At 49.0% G+C, this 14,389-nt stretch overlaps 1 protein-coding gene across 1 annotated transcript in view; it reads left to right on the top strand.

Annotated features, from left to right (window-relative positions):
- The window catches only part of EVC2 (Ellis van Creveld syndrome 2), a 140,938-nt gene that overhangs the window by 81,132 nt on the left and 45,417 nt on the right, over positions 1-14,389 (top strand). The window contains exons 11-13 of the mRNA XM_006893641.1: positions 2,457-2,632; positions 5,575-5,734; positions 11,557-12,005. Coding sequence (XP_006893703.1) covers positions 2,457-2,632; positions 5,575-5,734; positions 11,557-12,005 — 785 coding nt within the window. The remainder of the gene's footprint in view (positions 1-2,456; positions 2,633-5,574; positions 5,735-11,556; positions 12,006-14,389) is intronic.

The following is a 14,389-nucleotide window of genomic DNA, read 5'->3' as shown; positions in this document are numbered from 1 at the left end:
CTTTTGCTTTTCAAGGAGAGGAGCAAACGGGGGGCGGGGTTTGTGCGGGGAGAAGGGTGCAACAATGAATGAATGGAATTCCAAAATCTCTGTAGATGTTCATTGAAATGAAAAATAAACAAACTAAATTAATTAAAAAAAAAAGAATTGACTTGATGGCAAGATTTTGAATACCTACATGTTGTTATGCATCAGAGAGCTGGACAATGACTAGGGAGGATAGAAGGAGAATTGATGCCTTTAAGCTGTGGTGCTGGAGAAGAGTATTGAGAGTACCATGGACTAAGAGAATGAACAGGTTCATCCTGGAGAACTTTAAACTGGGCGGCTCCTTGGAGACAAGGATTCTGAGGTTTCGTCTAACATACTTCGGATATGTTGTAAGGAGGGACCGGTCCTTGGAGAGGGACATCATTCTTGGGAGGGTGGACGGACAGCACAGGAGGGGAAGACCCTCTCTACGAGGTGGATGATTCAGTTACTGGGGTAATGGGTTAGGTTTGTCAGAGACAGTGAGGTTGGTACAGGACAGAACAGGGTTTAGGGCTGTTGTACGTAGGGTCACTATGAATCGCAGGCAACTCGATGGCACATAACAACAACAACAACATACGTCTATATGGATAAAGACGGAGGGCCAGCTATAAGCTCTGACTTGAGGGCACGTGGTGACAATGATGTGTCTGTGGCATCTGTTGAGGGTCCTAGGGTTTAGGATGTGTATGTGCTGGACTGGACCCACTGGTGTGCATTTTCCTGTGTAAACTTGTTACTGAATGCTGCTGGTTCAGGTGGAATGCATCCACAGGCGACAGCAGACGCTGTGTTCCTGACACTGTCAGCATTGCTGGAGTGTGTCACGGGGCCCGTCTGGGTGTTACCTGTGCATACGTTTGTACCCTGCTCACAGCCACAACAAGATCTCGAGGGGCACCCCCTGGTCCTGGGATTTCTCCTCGGTGCTGGAGCTGCCGTGGTGATGGTAGCCCCTAGAGCATGGAATTTTGTGTTCGGGCTGGGATGAGGATCTGTCTCTGCCTCTGACCGTGGCAATGGTTGCTCCTAGCTCGGGGATTTTGTGTTGAGACTGCGATGAGCTTCCTGGAGAACCGCAGGTGTTGCTGCTTGGAGCACCTGCCTCTTTGGGTTGTTAGCAAAATGAGAAGGTACTGTTGGGCCCTTTGGAGGCGACTTGGGTGCCGTTTGCTCGGCTGCAGCCCTTGGGAGCCAGTGTGCAGTTTGTACCTCTATCCACGATTGTGTTCCCCCTAATCGTGGATCCAGGCCCCAGCCTGATCAGGGCCAATGAAGAGACTGTGCTGAAGGGCAGAGGGCATGGTGTTATGCAGATGCTCATGGACTAAGACGGGAAGGGGCTTCCCTCCGAGGCTGTCCAGGGCCAGCTGATTCCAGACTTCCTTCTGAGGACAAGGACCGTGTCAGGGTCAGGCAGTGCCCGCACCTGCACGTGGTTACGACCTACGCAAACACAGTGACGGATGTGTCTCGTTAATTAGTTCAGGAAATGGCAGCTAAACTCCACTTGTTGTTGTTGTTGTTGTTAAGTGCCGTCGAGTCGCAGGCGACTCATAGCGACCCTATGAAGGAGAGTCCTTGACGCTAAACTCCACTTAGAGGATGTTTTTGTTTTGTTTTTTTAATATTTAAAAAAATTATTATTGTGTGTGTGTGTATTGTCACATCATATGTGACAACGGTTGTTGTGAGTGAGACATGACTCATGACACCTAACAACAACAACAACAATGACAAGTTGTGAGTGAGACTTGACTGATGACAACAACAACAGTAACAACAGTAACGACAACAACTGGTACAGGAGGAAATTGTCCCTCCTTCTCCAGCAGAGCATCTGGTGGATTTGAACTGCATGCCTCTGGGATTGCAGTGCAGTTTCTTGCCACTCGGCCTCCCTCAGTGATATTGTTGATGTTATGTGTCTTCTAATTGAAACAGACCCCTGGCAGGCCCTGCAATGCATTTTCAGAGGCTAGAAATCACATAGAGGGAGATGACCCATCTCCTTTTCCCAAGAAGCAGTGGGTGTATTTGAACCACCTACCTCTGAGTTGGCAGTGCAGCTCCTTACCCACTAGGCCACCAGAGCTGCCTCCAGGTAGAGGAAGGGAATGTAATAAGCTCCTGTTTTCATTAACGTGAATTCCTGCTGTTTTGTTTTCCTTTCTTGCGGGGCTGCAATTTTCTTATACTCCTTTGTGCTGGTGAGGATGGCGTTGGAGTGGGCAGGGTTCTCTCTGTTGTACACGGGGCCGTTGTGAGTCAGGGCCAACTGGACAACACACAGCCACAAGGGCTCAGGTTGCTGAGCTGGTTTTCTCGGTGTGATTTCCGGACAGGAGAAGGAGGAGGAAGCGTGCAGGCGTTGACCTCTCGTGTTCCGTTTGAACCTCAGGCCTCTCTGTTTGTGTGAACAGGACCGTGTGGAAGAGATGATGGACTTTTGCCAGGCCGTGAAGCGGTTTCACCTGAGGAAGAGTTTCGGCCACAGGGTGTATCTGGTCCAGAGGATGCAGTCGGCGGAGGTGCGCGTCCAGGGCCTCCTGAGCATGGCCGCGTCCCAGCTGACCCGCCTCATCCAGAAGCACGAGAGGTAAAGCCGTGAGGCTGCCCGCCTCACACAGGGTGTTGGCTTCAGCGCACTGGCCGCGCTGTGTGAGGAGGATGGGGTGGCCGTGGTCTAACGGGGACAGCCCTCGGGGGGCAGTTCTCTCCCATTTAGGATTACGTCATGCTGGGGAAGGGGGAGAGTCCGTCACAGAGGATGACTTCCAGGGCGGTGGGTTGACCCAGTGACTGCAGCAATGGCCTTGACCATGGCGGGGATTGTGAGGATGGTACAGGAGAGGAAGCAGTTCCCATCTGTTGTTTGTAGGGTTGCTGTGAGCGAGACTTGACTCGATGGCACCTAACAACAACAGTAACAACAACAACAACAACGGGTTGCTGTGAGTGAGAATTGACTCGATGATACCTAACAAAAGTACCACCACCAGCAGGTTGTTGTGAGTGAGGCTTGACTTGATGACACCTAACAACAACAACAACAACAACAACAACGGTTGTTATGAGTGAGACATGACTCATGACACCTAACAACAACAACAATGACAAGTTGTGAGTGAGACTTGACTGATGACAACAACAACAACAGTAACAACAGTAACGACAACAAGTTGTGAGTGAGACTTGACTCATGACACCTAACAACAACAGTAACAACGACAACAGGGTTGTTGTAAGACATGACTCATGACACCTAACAACAACAATAACAGCAGCAAGGAGTTAGAATCAAATGATGGCTGTGGATTTGGTCTTTGTTTTTGTTTAAGGAGCGTCCACATCCCTTTGGCCCCAGCCCACAGCCTGGGGTTACGTCTGAATGCCCAGATGCTTGTCTGGATTCTACCTGGTTTTCCCTTCACACCCACGTCCTGAGCGGCCAGGCCCCACGGCACTAACACACAGTTCACACGCGGGCACTTCCTGCCCCTGTAGCTTTCCTTCTCCGCACCTCGGTTGCCGGTAGGGAAGTGTATTCTTTCTAGGTGAGGGGCGGCTCTGAGAGTCACAGGGACTAGACGCTAAGGGTGACTTTCTTATGAGCTCGTGGGTTCCTGAACCGCTGCGCTGTTTGGTAGTTTTATCAGGATTCTGCAGCTCTCCTGCTTGGTGTAATTTGGGTTCGGTGAGGTGCAAATTATGCACACGCTCCCACCCAGAGATGCTAATGAATTTATCACTGCAGTTGTCTTGACATTCCTGATTAATTTCCACCGGAGTGAAAGGATCATTTCCTCGCTTTGAACTGAAGTGCCTGGCAGCTGGTACAGTTGTGAGCAGTTACCTAAGAGAAGTCTTTGACTTTCATATTAACACTTTATATTAAAAGGCTGGTACAGACTTTAATTTCTGATGTGTGTATCTACCACTCAATTGTTGTTAAGTGCTTTTGAGTCACTTGCGCCTCATAGAGACCCTATGTACAACAGTCTGAACCCTGCTCTATCCTGAGTCAACCTCATTGTCTGACACCTCCCCCTCCCTTTACCCCAGTCACTGAGTCAATCCATCTCATCCAGGGTCTTCCTCTATTCTGCTGTCCCTCCACCCTCCCAAGCATGACGTCCCTCTCAAGGACTGGTCCCTCCTTGCAACATGTCCAAAGTATGTCAGATGGAGCTTTAGAATTCTTGCCTCAAAGGAGCAGCTTGGTTTCACCCTCTTTAGGATGAACCTGTTTATTCCTTGCTTATTCATTATCCAGCCTTCTTACGCTTATGTTGTTGCGTGCCGTTGAGTCTGAACTGACCCATAGCTGACCCTCCAGCCAGTTTTCATAGGCGGTTAACTGCACAGGAGGAGCTGGTGGATTTGAACCATGTACCTTTACAACTCCTCACCACTAGGATCAGGCCCATCTTTGTCCTCAAAGTGACATCCTTGCTCTTCGACACGCTTTTGGTTGGCCTTGTTGATCCAAATGGAATGAAATCCTTGACATCTTTGGTTTTCGGTGCATCGTGGTGTTACGCACTGGCCCCCTCGGGAGGGTGTTTGAGCTCCTGATGGAAGGTGGAATGTCCGCTGGTCACAGTGGCAGCGACGGCATGTCCCTTACCTTTGTCTCTGGGCTGCTCTTGGTGGTGACCTTGCCACCAGGAACTCTTCATCCAGCATCTCCTCTTGGAAGATTCTGTCTGATCCACAGCGGCGGTGGAAGGTGATTCTCCGTCACTGAAATCCCACGAGTGGGGCACTTTAAAGAACAGACATTTATTTCCTTGAAATTGTGGAGGCTACAAGTTCAGTGGAAAAAAATATCAGGTGTTGATTTTTCTGTTGATTTCTCTCCTAATTTCTGAGGTCTACAGGCTGTCCTTTAGTTACTGTGCCTGTGGACGAGATTGGGCATAACATCTCTCGTCCCCGTGTGTGTGTGTGTGTGTGTGTGTGTGTGTGTGTGTGTGTATGTACACATGCACATGTGTGCACATGCGTGTGAGGTGCTATTTGTGACTCAGAAGACATTAGTGTTACGTCCCACCCTACTCCAGCATGACCTCATCAACACAGCAAAGGAAAACCTTTCCAAACTGGCTCGTGTCCACAGCTCTGGGGCTTGGAATTCAGCCCTTATTTTGGGGACATAATTGAACACAACAGTTACTACCTGCCCTAAATTGGCCCTGCTCCCCCACCAGGTGCCTCCTCTCGCTCTCTGGGGCTTTCTCAACCCGCCTTTGGAGACACTGACCTCTCTCTGCTTTATTTTGGTGCAGTCTCAACACTGGATCTCCTGTTTCTTCTTTATTTAAAATGATTTTTACATTTTATACTGGTTTACTTACAAAGTTCATAAAGTTTGTATACATTGTTTTTCTCACTGGGTCTTTCCCCCTCCCTCCCTCCTGCTTCTTGAGAATAAAGGCTTTTCCGTGAAGTGCCAGTGCGGAGCTGATGGCCCAAACACGGCAGCCAAGCACCGGGTGAGTTGGGGGAGTGCGCCGACTCTCTGTCTTTTTCATCCAGAGCCGGGTACCTGGATGAAGACCAGATGGAGGTGTTACTGGCGCGCGCGCAGACGGAGGTCTTTTCAGTGAAGCAGAAGCTAGACAACCACTTAAAGCAGGAGAAGAAAAGGCTCCGTCAGAAACTGATAACTAAGAGAAGACGAGAAATACAGCAAAAGGTACGTAAGGCATTCCACCATTGGTTCTTGCCGAAGTTGTAACTGAATGCCCACCAAGTGGCAGGTCCCATGCCAGGCATTTGAGCCATCAGAAAGCTAGGACTGGGGAGCTCTGGTGGCCTAGTGGCAAGAAGCTGTACTGCAATCCCAGAGGTACACGGTTCAAATCCACCAGATGCTCTGCCAGAGAAGGAGGGACAATTTCCTCCTGTACCAGTCAGATCTGATTTGATGGTACATGCACTAATAATAATAATAATAATAATAATAATAATAAATAAAAGAAAGCTAGGACTGAAAGGTGGCTGGACAGACATTGTGGAGGCATCTGCGCGTAATTGGTAGTGACTTTTTATGATGCTGCATCAGGATTCTTAAGGTCCAATCCCCCCCAGCCAGGAGGATTGACACATACACTGATTGGTGTTACTCATTTGTGGGGCCAGCAGAAAACCGTGATGCACATCTGATCCCCAATTGGACTTGGGCATCCTTGTACCATTGGTGAAAAGACCAGAACCGTGGGGTCCAGGCCCACATATCTGTGATGAGCTGCTGTCATCCAGGGGACAGTGTGTAGGACGGCTGGACTGCAGCTCTCACAGGAGATTCTGACAACCGGCCAGAGGAGAATTCCTTGGGGGTGCTGCCATGATGGCTGTCATGAGCAGCACAGAGTGAGGGTGGAGCTTGATGGAGACAAGGACTTGGCTTTCAGCATGTGATGCATGTGTGTGACCTGTGCACAAGCATGGGATGCATGCAGCATGCGTAGGAAACTAGCATGCAAGGTGTGTATGGATAGAAATAATGTGCATGGTGTTTGTGTAAAAAAATCAGTCCTCTGAGTGAAATATCTGTCACAAAAGGACAAATATTGCATAGGGCCAATGTTGTAAAATGGGACTGACATCAGGCTTGAGGAAAGACAGAAAAGGAGGGGAGGAATGATGTATACTCCATGGAAACAGATGAGGGAGAGAACTGTTTAAAAGGGACATATGAATGGGTATTCTTGTCATGACAGAAGTCCAGAGTGAAGGCTGCATAGTGGAGTAGACTTGGGGCGGGGGGGAGGGATTGCATAGCAATGAAAGAATTTTTCTTTTTCTTTTCAAGGAGAAGAGGGAATTGAAAGGGAGGGGATGGGATGGGCAAGCAGAAAAGTGCAACAATGAATGACTGGAAACCCTACGTCTCTGTAAATGTTCATTAAAATTTTAAAAAAAAAGAGTCAGTCCTCCTCCACTGCCCACTGCTGTCAACGTGGTCTGGCTCATAAGGACCTCGCGCAGCGTTTCTGGGCCTGTGCATCTTTGCGGACGGAGAGCTCCCGTCTTCCTCGTGCTGGAGTCCCCGGCGGATCCAGACTCCTGCCCTCTGGTTATGTAACCAACCACCCCCCACCTACCAAACTATGCCACTGGCTTCCATGACACACTCCTTTTATGTTTTTACTTTATTAATGTTTTCACCATTCTTATACATTGTGTTTCATGCATGTACATTGAGTTTTATGCAATCTTTCCTTTGCAATCTATCTCATTCATGTATAATTGCCAGTTTTTTCCCTTTGACAATCATCTCATCAATAACTGCACTCATGAAAGTGTGTAAGCCGGCTACTTCATGCCTCATGCCCTCATATTCCCCTTTAGGTAGCCAATTGCTGAATTGCCCATCCCTATCCTGTTCTGTCTTGGAGAGGGTGAAACCAAGTTTCTCCTTGGAGGCAAAGGTTTTGAAGCTCCATCTCACATACTGTGGGCATGTGGTCAGGAGTGACCTGTCCATGGAGAAGGACTTCAGGGTCAAAAAGGAGGAGGGACAGCACAGGAGAGGAAGCTCCCAGAAGATCGGACTGATACGGTGATTGAGGTGATGGGGTCAGTGTGTCGTAGTCAGTGAGGCTGGCTCAGGAGAGGACAGGCTTCAGAGCTGTTGTACATGGAGTCACTATGAGTCTCAGATGAATCGACAGCACATAACAGCAACAGCAAGCATGCACCTTTTGTTGAAGAATCCTCTGTTCAGCTTGGAAACTGAGCAATTGCATCCACAAGCGAAGTCCAGTCCAGAGCGAGATATCACGTTGCAGGAATTGACCTGAGCTCCAAGCACGAGTCATGCTTATCTGGTTGAGTTCTGGTCAACTCATCTCCAGGCGTCCCTGGCCAGGTTCAAATGGGCATCAGCTATCTGCTCAGAAGTTCACACTTCTCCCCGCATTGCAGCTGGATTGGTCCCCTGACAGCCCCAGTCTTGACATGGGGCCACGTCCTTGATAAATCCTCAGTGCTTCTCAAGACATACCCCACCACTTGCTGGTCTGTCTGTCTTGAGGTGATGACTTGTGTATTACTGTGATGCTGGAATCTAAGTGACTAGTGTTGCAAATACCAACAGGGTCCCCCACAGAGGACAAGTTTCAGCAGAGCTCCCAGACTCAGACAGACCGAGAAGCAGGACTGGCCATCTGCTTCTGAAGTGACAGGTGTTTGGAACCCTATGAATGGCTGTGGAACACTGTCTGACACAGGGTCTGGAGACAAGCCCTTCAGCTTGGAAGGTGCTCAAAATACGACTGGGGAAGCGTTGCTGCCTCAAAGTAGACTCTGCCTTAATGATGTGGATGGAGTCAAGGTTTCCCTCACGGAAGAACCTTCCTTTTCTGATGCGATAAGACTCAAAATGAGGTGAAACAACTGCAAACATCCATTAATAATTGGGACATGGAATATATAAAGAATGAGTTTTGGAAAATTAAAACTTGCCAAAAATGAAATGGGAGATATAAAGGTCCACATCCTCGGTATCGGAGAGCCGTGAGAAGGATTGAGAGTCGCCGTTTTGCATCAGATAGTTATGTGATCCGCTCTGCTGGGAATATCTCACATACTTTGGGCGTGTTATCAGGAGACACCAGTCCTTGGAAAAAGACGTCGTGCTTGAATAATAGAGGGTCAGGGAGAGACGAAGCCCCTTAGTAAGACGCATTGACACATGCCGGCCACTGTGTGGGCGTGAGCATGACAGAGATGGTGGGAATGTCACAGGCTAGGGCGAGATTGTGATCTGTGGTCCATGGGGTCACTATGAGTGACCCAGCAGCATCTACTAACAACAGGAAGAACTATTGGTTCAATTTTAAGAAAAGAAGAAGACTACATATTTGTAGAATGAATTATTAAAGAAAGGGATTGACACTGGTCACTAGGCATCCTGAGCAAAAGGAAGACCATCCTGTTATTGAAGGGAGAACCCACAGTCTATCCGTGGGCCCATTACTAGAAATAACACGGTGACCGACAGCGTTGTGCATATCTTCTTCTTCTTGATAAATGCTGTCGAGTTGTAGACAACTCATAGTGACCCTATGAATGAAAGACCTGAACACTTGTATAACTTTCATTGTTTCTCCAAGTTCATAGGGTTTCCAGAGGCAAGCTATTTCAGAAGTAGATGCCACTCCTGCTTCCAAGCTTGTTTCAACTGGGGAGCTCCACCAAACACTGTCCGCCTTGGGTAACCATTATCGCTTTTGATACATCAGTGTCACAGTGTTCAGCATCACAGTGACCATGAGTTACTTCTGTACAGCAAATGGACAGAGCAGTGCTATACAACCTAGAAGAATGTTAGACCAAAAACAATCAAAACCAGGCCTGAGGGTTGTGGATTAAAGTCACCCACCTTTGGCTTGGTAGCATCACTTTCTGTCCACTAGGCCAACTGAGCTCTCCCTATGCTGTTGTTGTAAAGGTAGGTGATACAATGTTATAATCTGAAGTGTTTAGAGGTTTGTTAATATTGGACAATGTTGTTGTTGTTAAGTGCTATAGAGTCCGTAGACAACCCATAGCAACTCTATGAATGAAAGTCTTGAACGCAAAACTTTCTTCTTTTCAAGATACAGTTTAACAATCTAACAAGATACAATTTCTCAGTTAGTTCAGACAGCTTCTCAGCCAACAAGTGAAAGTCCAGGTTCAGTCCAGGGCCACAAGCTTTGTATCACAGCCGTCACAAGTCTGCACTTCCTTCAATTGTCCAGAAAGCAGAACCTGTAATTCTAGCTCTGTATCTATGGCTCCATCAGGCTACCACATTCTCTCCACAGTCTGGCAGCTCTTCATCTTATGTCAACCCCACAGCTGTTGATGATATAGAAGACGATGATCAACAGTGGACCACGAGTCTGCAGTTGAGGCAGCTGTTGCACCACAGTGACCTTCTGTGTCACAGAATGAAACATAACTGGTCCACTGCCCTCTTTACTGTCAGTGGTATAAGGGAGTGTGGCTGTGCTGTCAACCCATCTCACTGAAGGATTACTTCACTCCTGCTGATATTTTCACTTTACCAACTTTGATGTTCTTTTCTAGTAATCAGTCTTTCTTGATGATGTGTCCAAAGTGAGTCAAAGCCTGTGCCCCAGGCATTTTTCTTGTTTTAAATTTTATTTTATTAATTTTAATGAATGTTTACAGAGATTTTGGATTTCCATTCATTCATTGTTGCATTTTTCTCCCGGCCCTCCACTCCATTCACTCTTCTCTTTGGAAAGTTAAAGAAAAATTCTTTCATTGGTATACAATTCCCTGTCCCCCCAACACCCCACCCGAGTACACTCCACTATGCAGCCTTCATTCTGGACTCCTGTCATGACCATAATACCCAATCATATATCACTTTTAAACTGTTCTCTCCCTCATCTGTTTCAATGCAGTATACATAATTTATCCAATTTTTCTCAGTTTCACCAGGCATTTTTCTAAGAGTCATCATATTGTTGTTTTGGTTCATCAAGTTGATTTCTACTCATACCAGCCACATGTTATAGAGTAGACCGGCATCATAGAGTTTTCTTGGTTGACATCTTTATAGAAGCAATCTTATAGGGCTTTTCTTCCAGGCCTGCTAGATAGGATTGGACAGCTATCCTTTTGGTTACCAGCCCACCACAGATTTTTGCACCACCCAGGAACATGTGGACATGTGTCTGGCCACTTACACCTCTCAGAGCTCCTCTGTCCCTTGAGCCCTGCTATCATTACATTTCTATAGCTGGATGCATAAAGAGGATGAGAAACTCACTTTGGGTCATCCGGATTATAAACGGAGGCTGACTCCTGAGCTTCATTGGCTGTGGTTGGTAGGAGCCGTCAAGTTGAGTATGACTCATAGCAGAGTTGAAGCTTGTCCTGTCCAATGCCATCCTCACCGTCTCTCATCCGCCCGTTGTTCCCGTCACTGTCAGCTCACCTCGTGGAGGATCCTTCTCTCTTTCTCCATCTCTCTATCTTTCTCAGCATGATGCCTTTTTCCAAGGACTGGCCCCTTCTAAAAACATGCCCTATGTATGTGAGATCAAGTTTCACCATCCTTGCTTCTACAGAGCACCTGGGTGTACTTTCTCCAAGACAGACGTGTTTGTTCTCTTGGTAGTCCATTTAATATCTAATACTCCTCTCCAGCACAACAACTCATAGACATTGATTCTTCTTCTGTGATCCTTAGTCAACTTTTAAGTGCATGGGAGGCAACTGAAAACACCATGACTTGGATCAGGTGCACCTTAGTCTTTAAATGGACACCATTGCTCATTAGCACTTTGGAGAGGTCCTTGACAGCAGATTTGTGTCTGGTGAGCATGCAGTTTGTGAGTCTTTGCTATATTTGGGGTGATTTCCTCAGGATGTAAGATGGTTGGGGGAAAGTGTATCAATCTTGGGTGCCACTGGTTCTCCAAAGAGTTGACTCCACTGAATCCTGTCCTCTTTCCCCTTTTCCTTGTATAATGCTTTTCTGGCCTTTCCCAGCACAAGGAGCAGCGGCGGGAGCAGCTGGCCGTCGGGGAGGCCTTCCGAGCCTCAGAGGACGTGGGTCAGTACCTAGGCCAGTGGCGGAGCGTGATGGCTGAGCACAGTGCGGCCCTGGAGGAGCTGCAGGAGCGGCTGGACCAGGCCGCCCTGGACGACCTCCGGGCGCTGACCCTCGCGCTGACCGAGAAAGCCACGGAGGAGCTGCGGCGCCTGCAGAGCTCGGGGATGACACAGGAGCTGCTCAAGTGCAGTGCGCCCTGGCTCTTCGTGCAGCAGATCCTGGAGGAACACGGCAGGGAGATGACCGCCCGGGCTGAGCAGCTGGAGGCCGAGGAGTGGGCCCGGGGTGTGGGCCAGTGTGTGCGGCCAAGGCTGCAGGAGGACGTGCTGAGGGCCTCAGCCGAGGAGCAGAGGGAGCTGAGATGCTGGGAGCACGCTGTCTTCACGTGAGTACCACGCTGCGTCCCCCTGGCTTGCCCTGAGCGCACAGGCATTTTCGTTCCTTGGTGCACTTGATGGACCTTTTGATTCACTGTCTTTGAAGTGTGCTCTGCTGTCTGTCCCTCGAAACAGTGCTGAGACAGGCTGAGCCACCCCACTGTCCTCGCCTGCAGTGCAGCCTGGCTCTTCCTTGTGTCCTTGGGCGTCAGCTGCTCGAGTGACCGTCTGTATACTAGTCCTTGTGAGACACAGGCTACTCCTGGCTTGACCAGTGTCTTGACTCTTCTCGCAATGCACTCTTCTCCAGGACTGGCGATCCCACTGAGGAGATCAAGTCCCAGGTTTCTCCGGAACAGGAGCATAGTGTCTGGATTTGACTGGAGTGACCGCTTTCTTTTATGCTTCTGAGGCATTTCTTTCCCAGTCTTGGTGCCTCTTTGTTTTCTTTACTAGGTGAACAAGGGCCACCTCCTGCTGACCCCTAACTCTCAGATCCTCCATGCCCGGTGGAGTGACCTCCACAGTGGCTGCTCAGCTTAGCCTGCCTTCCCCAGGGTCCTTTACGGGGTCCAGCCTGGCCTGGACTCCTGGTTGTGTGTGAATTAGACTTGACATTCCGTCACCAGGAGACCACCTTCTTCAGCTGCGTTCCACTCTGTTTGTGGGGAGTGTTTACACAAGTTGCTATAGATTTGGCCTCTACCTAAGAGGGAAATCACAGCTCTGCTTTCAGAAAGCAATTTATGATTTTCTGAGGTTAAAGAGGGCCACCGAGCCACGCAGACGGCTTGGAATCTGTTCACGCACTTGGCTTATTTAAAGGTTGCGGCCTCGTCCCCAGACCTTGCGCGAGTCCAGCCTTTGCACAAGTGTTCTGAAATGCGGTCCCATAAGCTTCTCAATTTCAAGCGAGATGAGTTTGCTCTCTATCTGGCTGGATCAAGTTAGAAGAAATGAGCATGAGTATTTCTGTCTGATAAAACACTTGGAGACGGTTTCCTAATTTCCTGCCTGGATTTTAAAGTCCCCGGGGACAAGACTCATCATCTCTAGTTCTGTGTTACTTTGGTTCATTGAAGGTCTTTGGTGATTAGAACAAGTAAACACTGACAGCTGGCTGGTTTGAAGCTGGGTAAGAACAATGACGGGGGATAGTGTCAGTGTTGCCTTCCCTGTTGAAGGAGCCCTGGTGCCATCACCAGTAAGCATTGGACTGCTAACCAGGAGCTTGACAGTTCGAATCCGACTGCCTCTCCCAGGGAGAAAATGAGGCAGCTTCCTTCCAAGAGAGTGACCGTTTCAGAGACTCAGTGGAGGGTCACCGGGGATCAGAATCACTGGACAGTATGGGCTTGGGTTTGGCTTCACCATGGAGTCCACGTCACCTACAAACCCAAGGCCAAAGTTCTGCCCAAGAGAAGCTACGTGGGAGTGGCTGTAGTCCTCTGTCACTCAGGAAGGAAAGTTATGGGAGCTGTGAGGTGAGGAACTCCACAGTGGTATCTGCGATCAGAAGTCCAGTCAGGTGCCGGCTCTGGGGGAAGGCCGTCTTTCTCTGTCGGTTCTGGAGAAAAGGCCTGGTTTCCTTCAGCACCTTTGGTCCTGACATTCCTTGGTGATCTGTGTTGGTCTTTCCCGGTGTTGAGAAACTTCCCAGCACAAGGACTGGTGTTCAAAGGACTTCCCTTACTTCCCGTCTTCGTTCTCTGAGGCCCCCATCCCTGCTTTCTTCCTTTCTCCTTTCACCTCCCATGGGGGAAAAGATCTTATAGGCCACGCCCCTAAACCTCCCTGTTCATTGAGGGCTAACACTGGTCAGAGCTGTGATAGGGTAAAGAGTTTTGTGTTCCACCCTTAATCTTTTTGCAACACTTTGGTATAATAAGGGACCAGTGTCTGTATCCCCAGCATTCCTTAGAGGTCACCCTGTGGCCTGACCTTCCTGGGTGTGGACGAGCATCCCAGCGCGGGGACCGGAGACCTAGCAGCTGCACTACACTCCTGGCCATTCTCTCCTGGTCGCTCTGAGGGCCCCTCTCAGCTGGCTTCCCTCCTCTTATCTCGTGGGAGATAGACGGCATCACAGGCCACAGCTCAGAGAACCCTCGGGCTGCCTTAATGTTCTCACCACTGATGAGTTTGTCTGATTGTGGGGGGACCAGTGCGTAGCTCCCACGTCCTGTCATCACATACACGTGTTCTGGAAAATTGTGATGCAATCAACAGCGTCTTCCCACAGGGATTCAGTTCCCTCTGCATTCTGGGCCTCCTGCTCTCTGTTCCCCAGGACTCCTTCTCCATTCCTGTGTCTCCCTCCCCAGGCAGCTCTGTATGGCACCCAGCTGTGTGTCCCCCCAGGACTCCCTCTCCATTCCTGTGTCTCCCTCCC

Source organism: Elephantulus edwardii, unplaced genomic scaffold (genome assembly GCF_000299155.1).
Source record: "Elephantulus edwardii isolate Elephantulus edwardi_28Jun2011 unplaced genomic scaffold, EleEdw1.0 scaffold00129, whole genome shotgun sequence".
Lineage (NCBI taxonomy): Eukaryota > Metazoa > Chordata > Mammalia > Macroscelidea > Macroscelididae > Elephantulus > Elephantulus edwardii.
The sequence above is the reverse complement of the archived record's forward strand: the minus strand, read 5'-3'. Positions and strand labels throughout refer to the sequence as shown.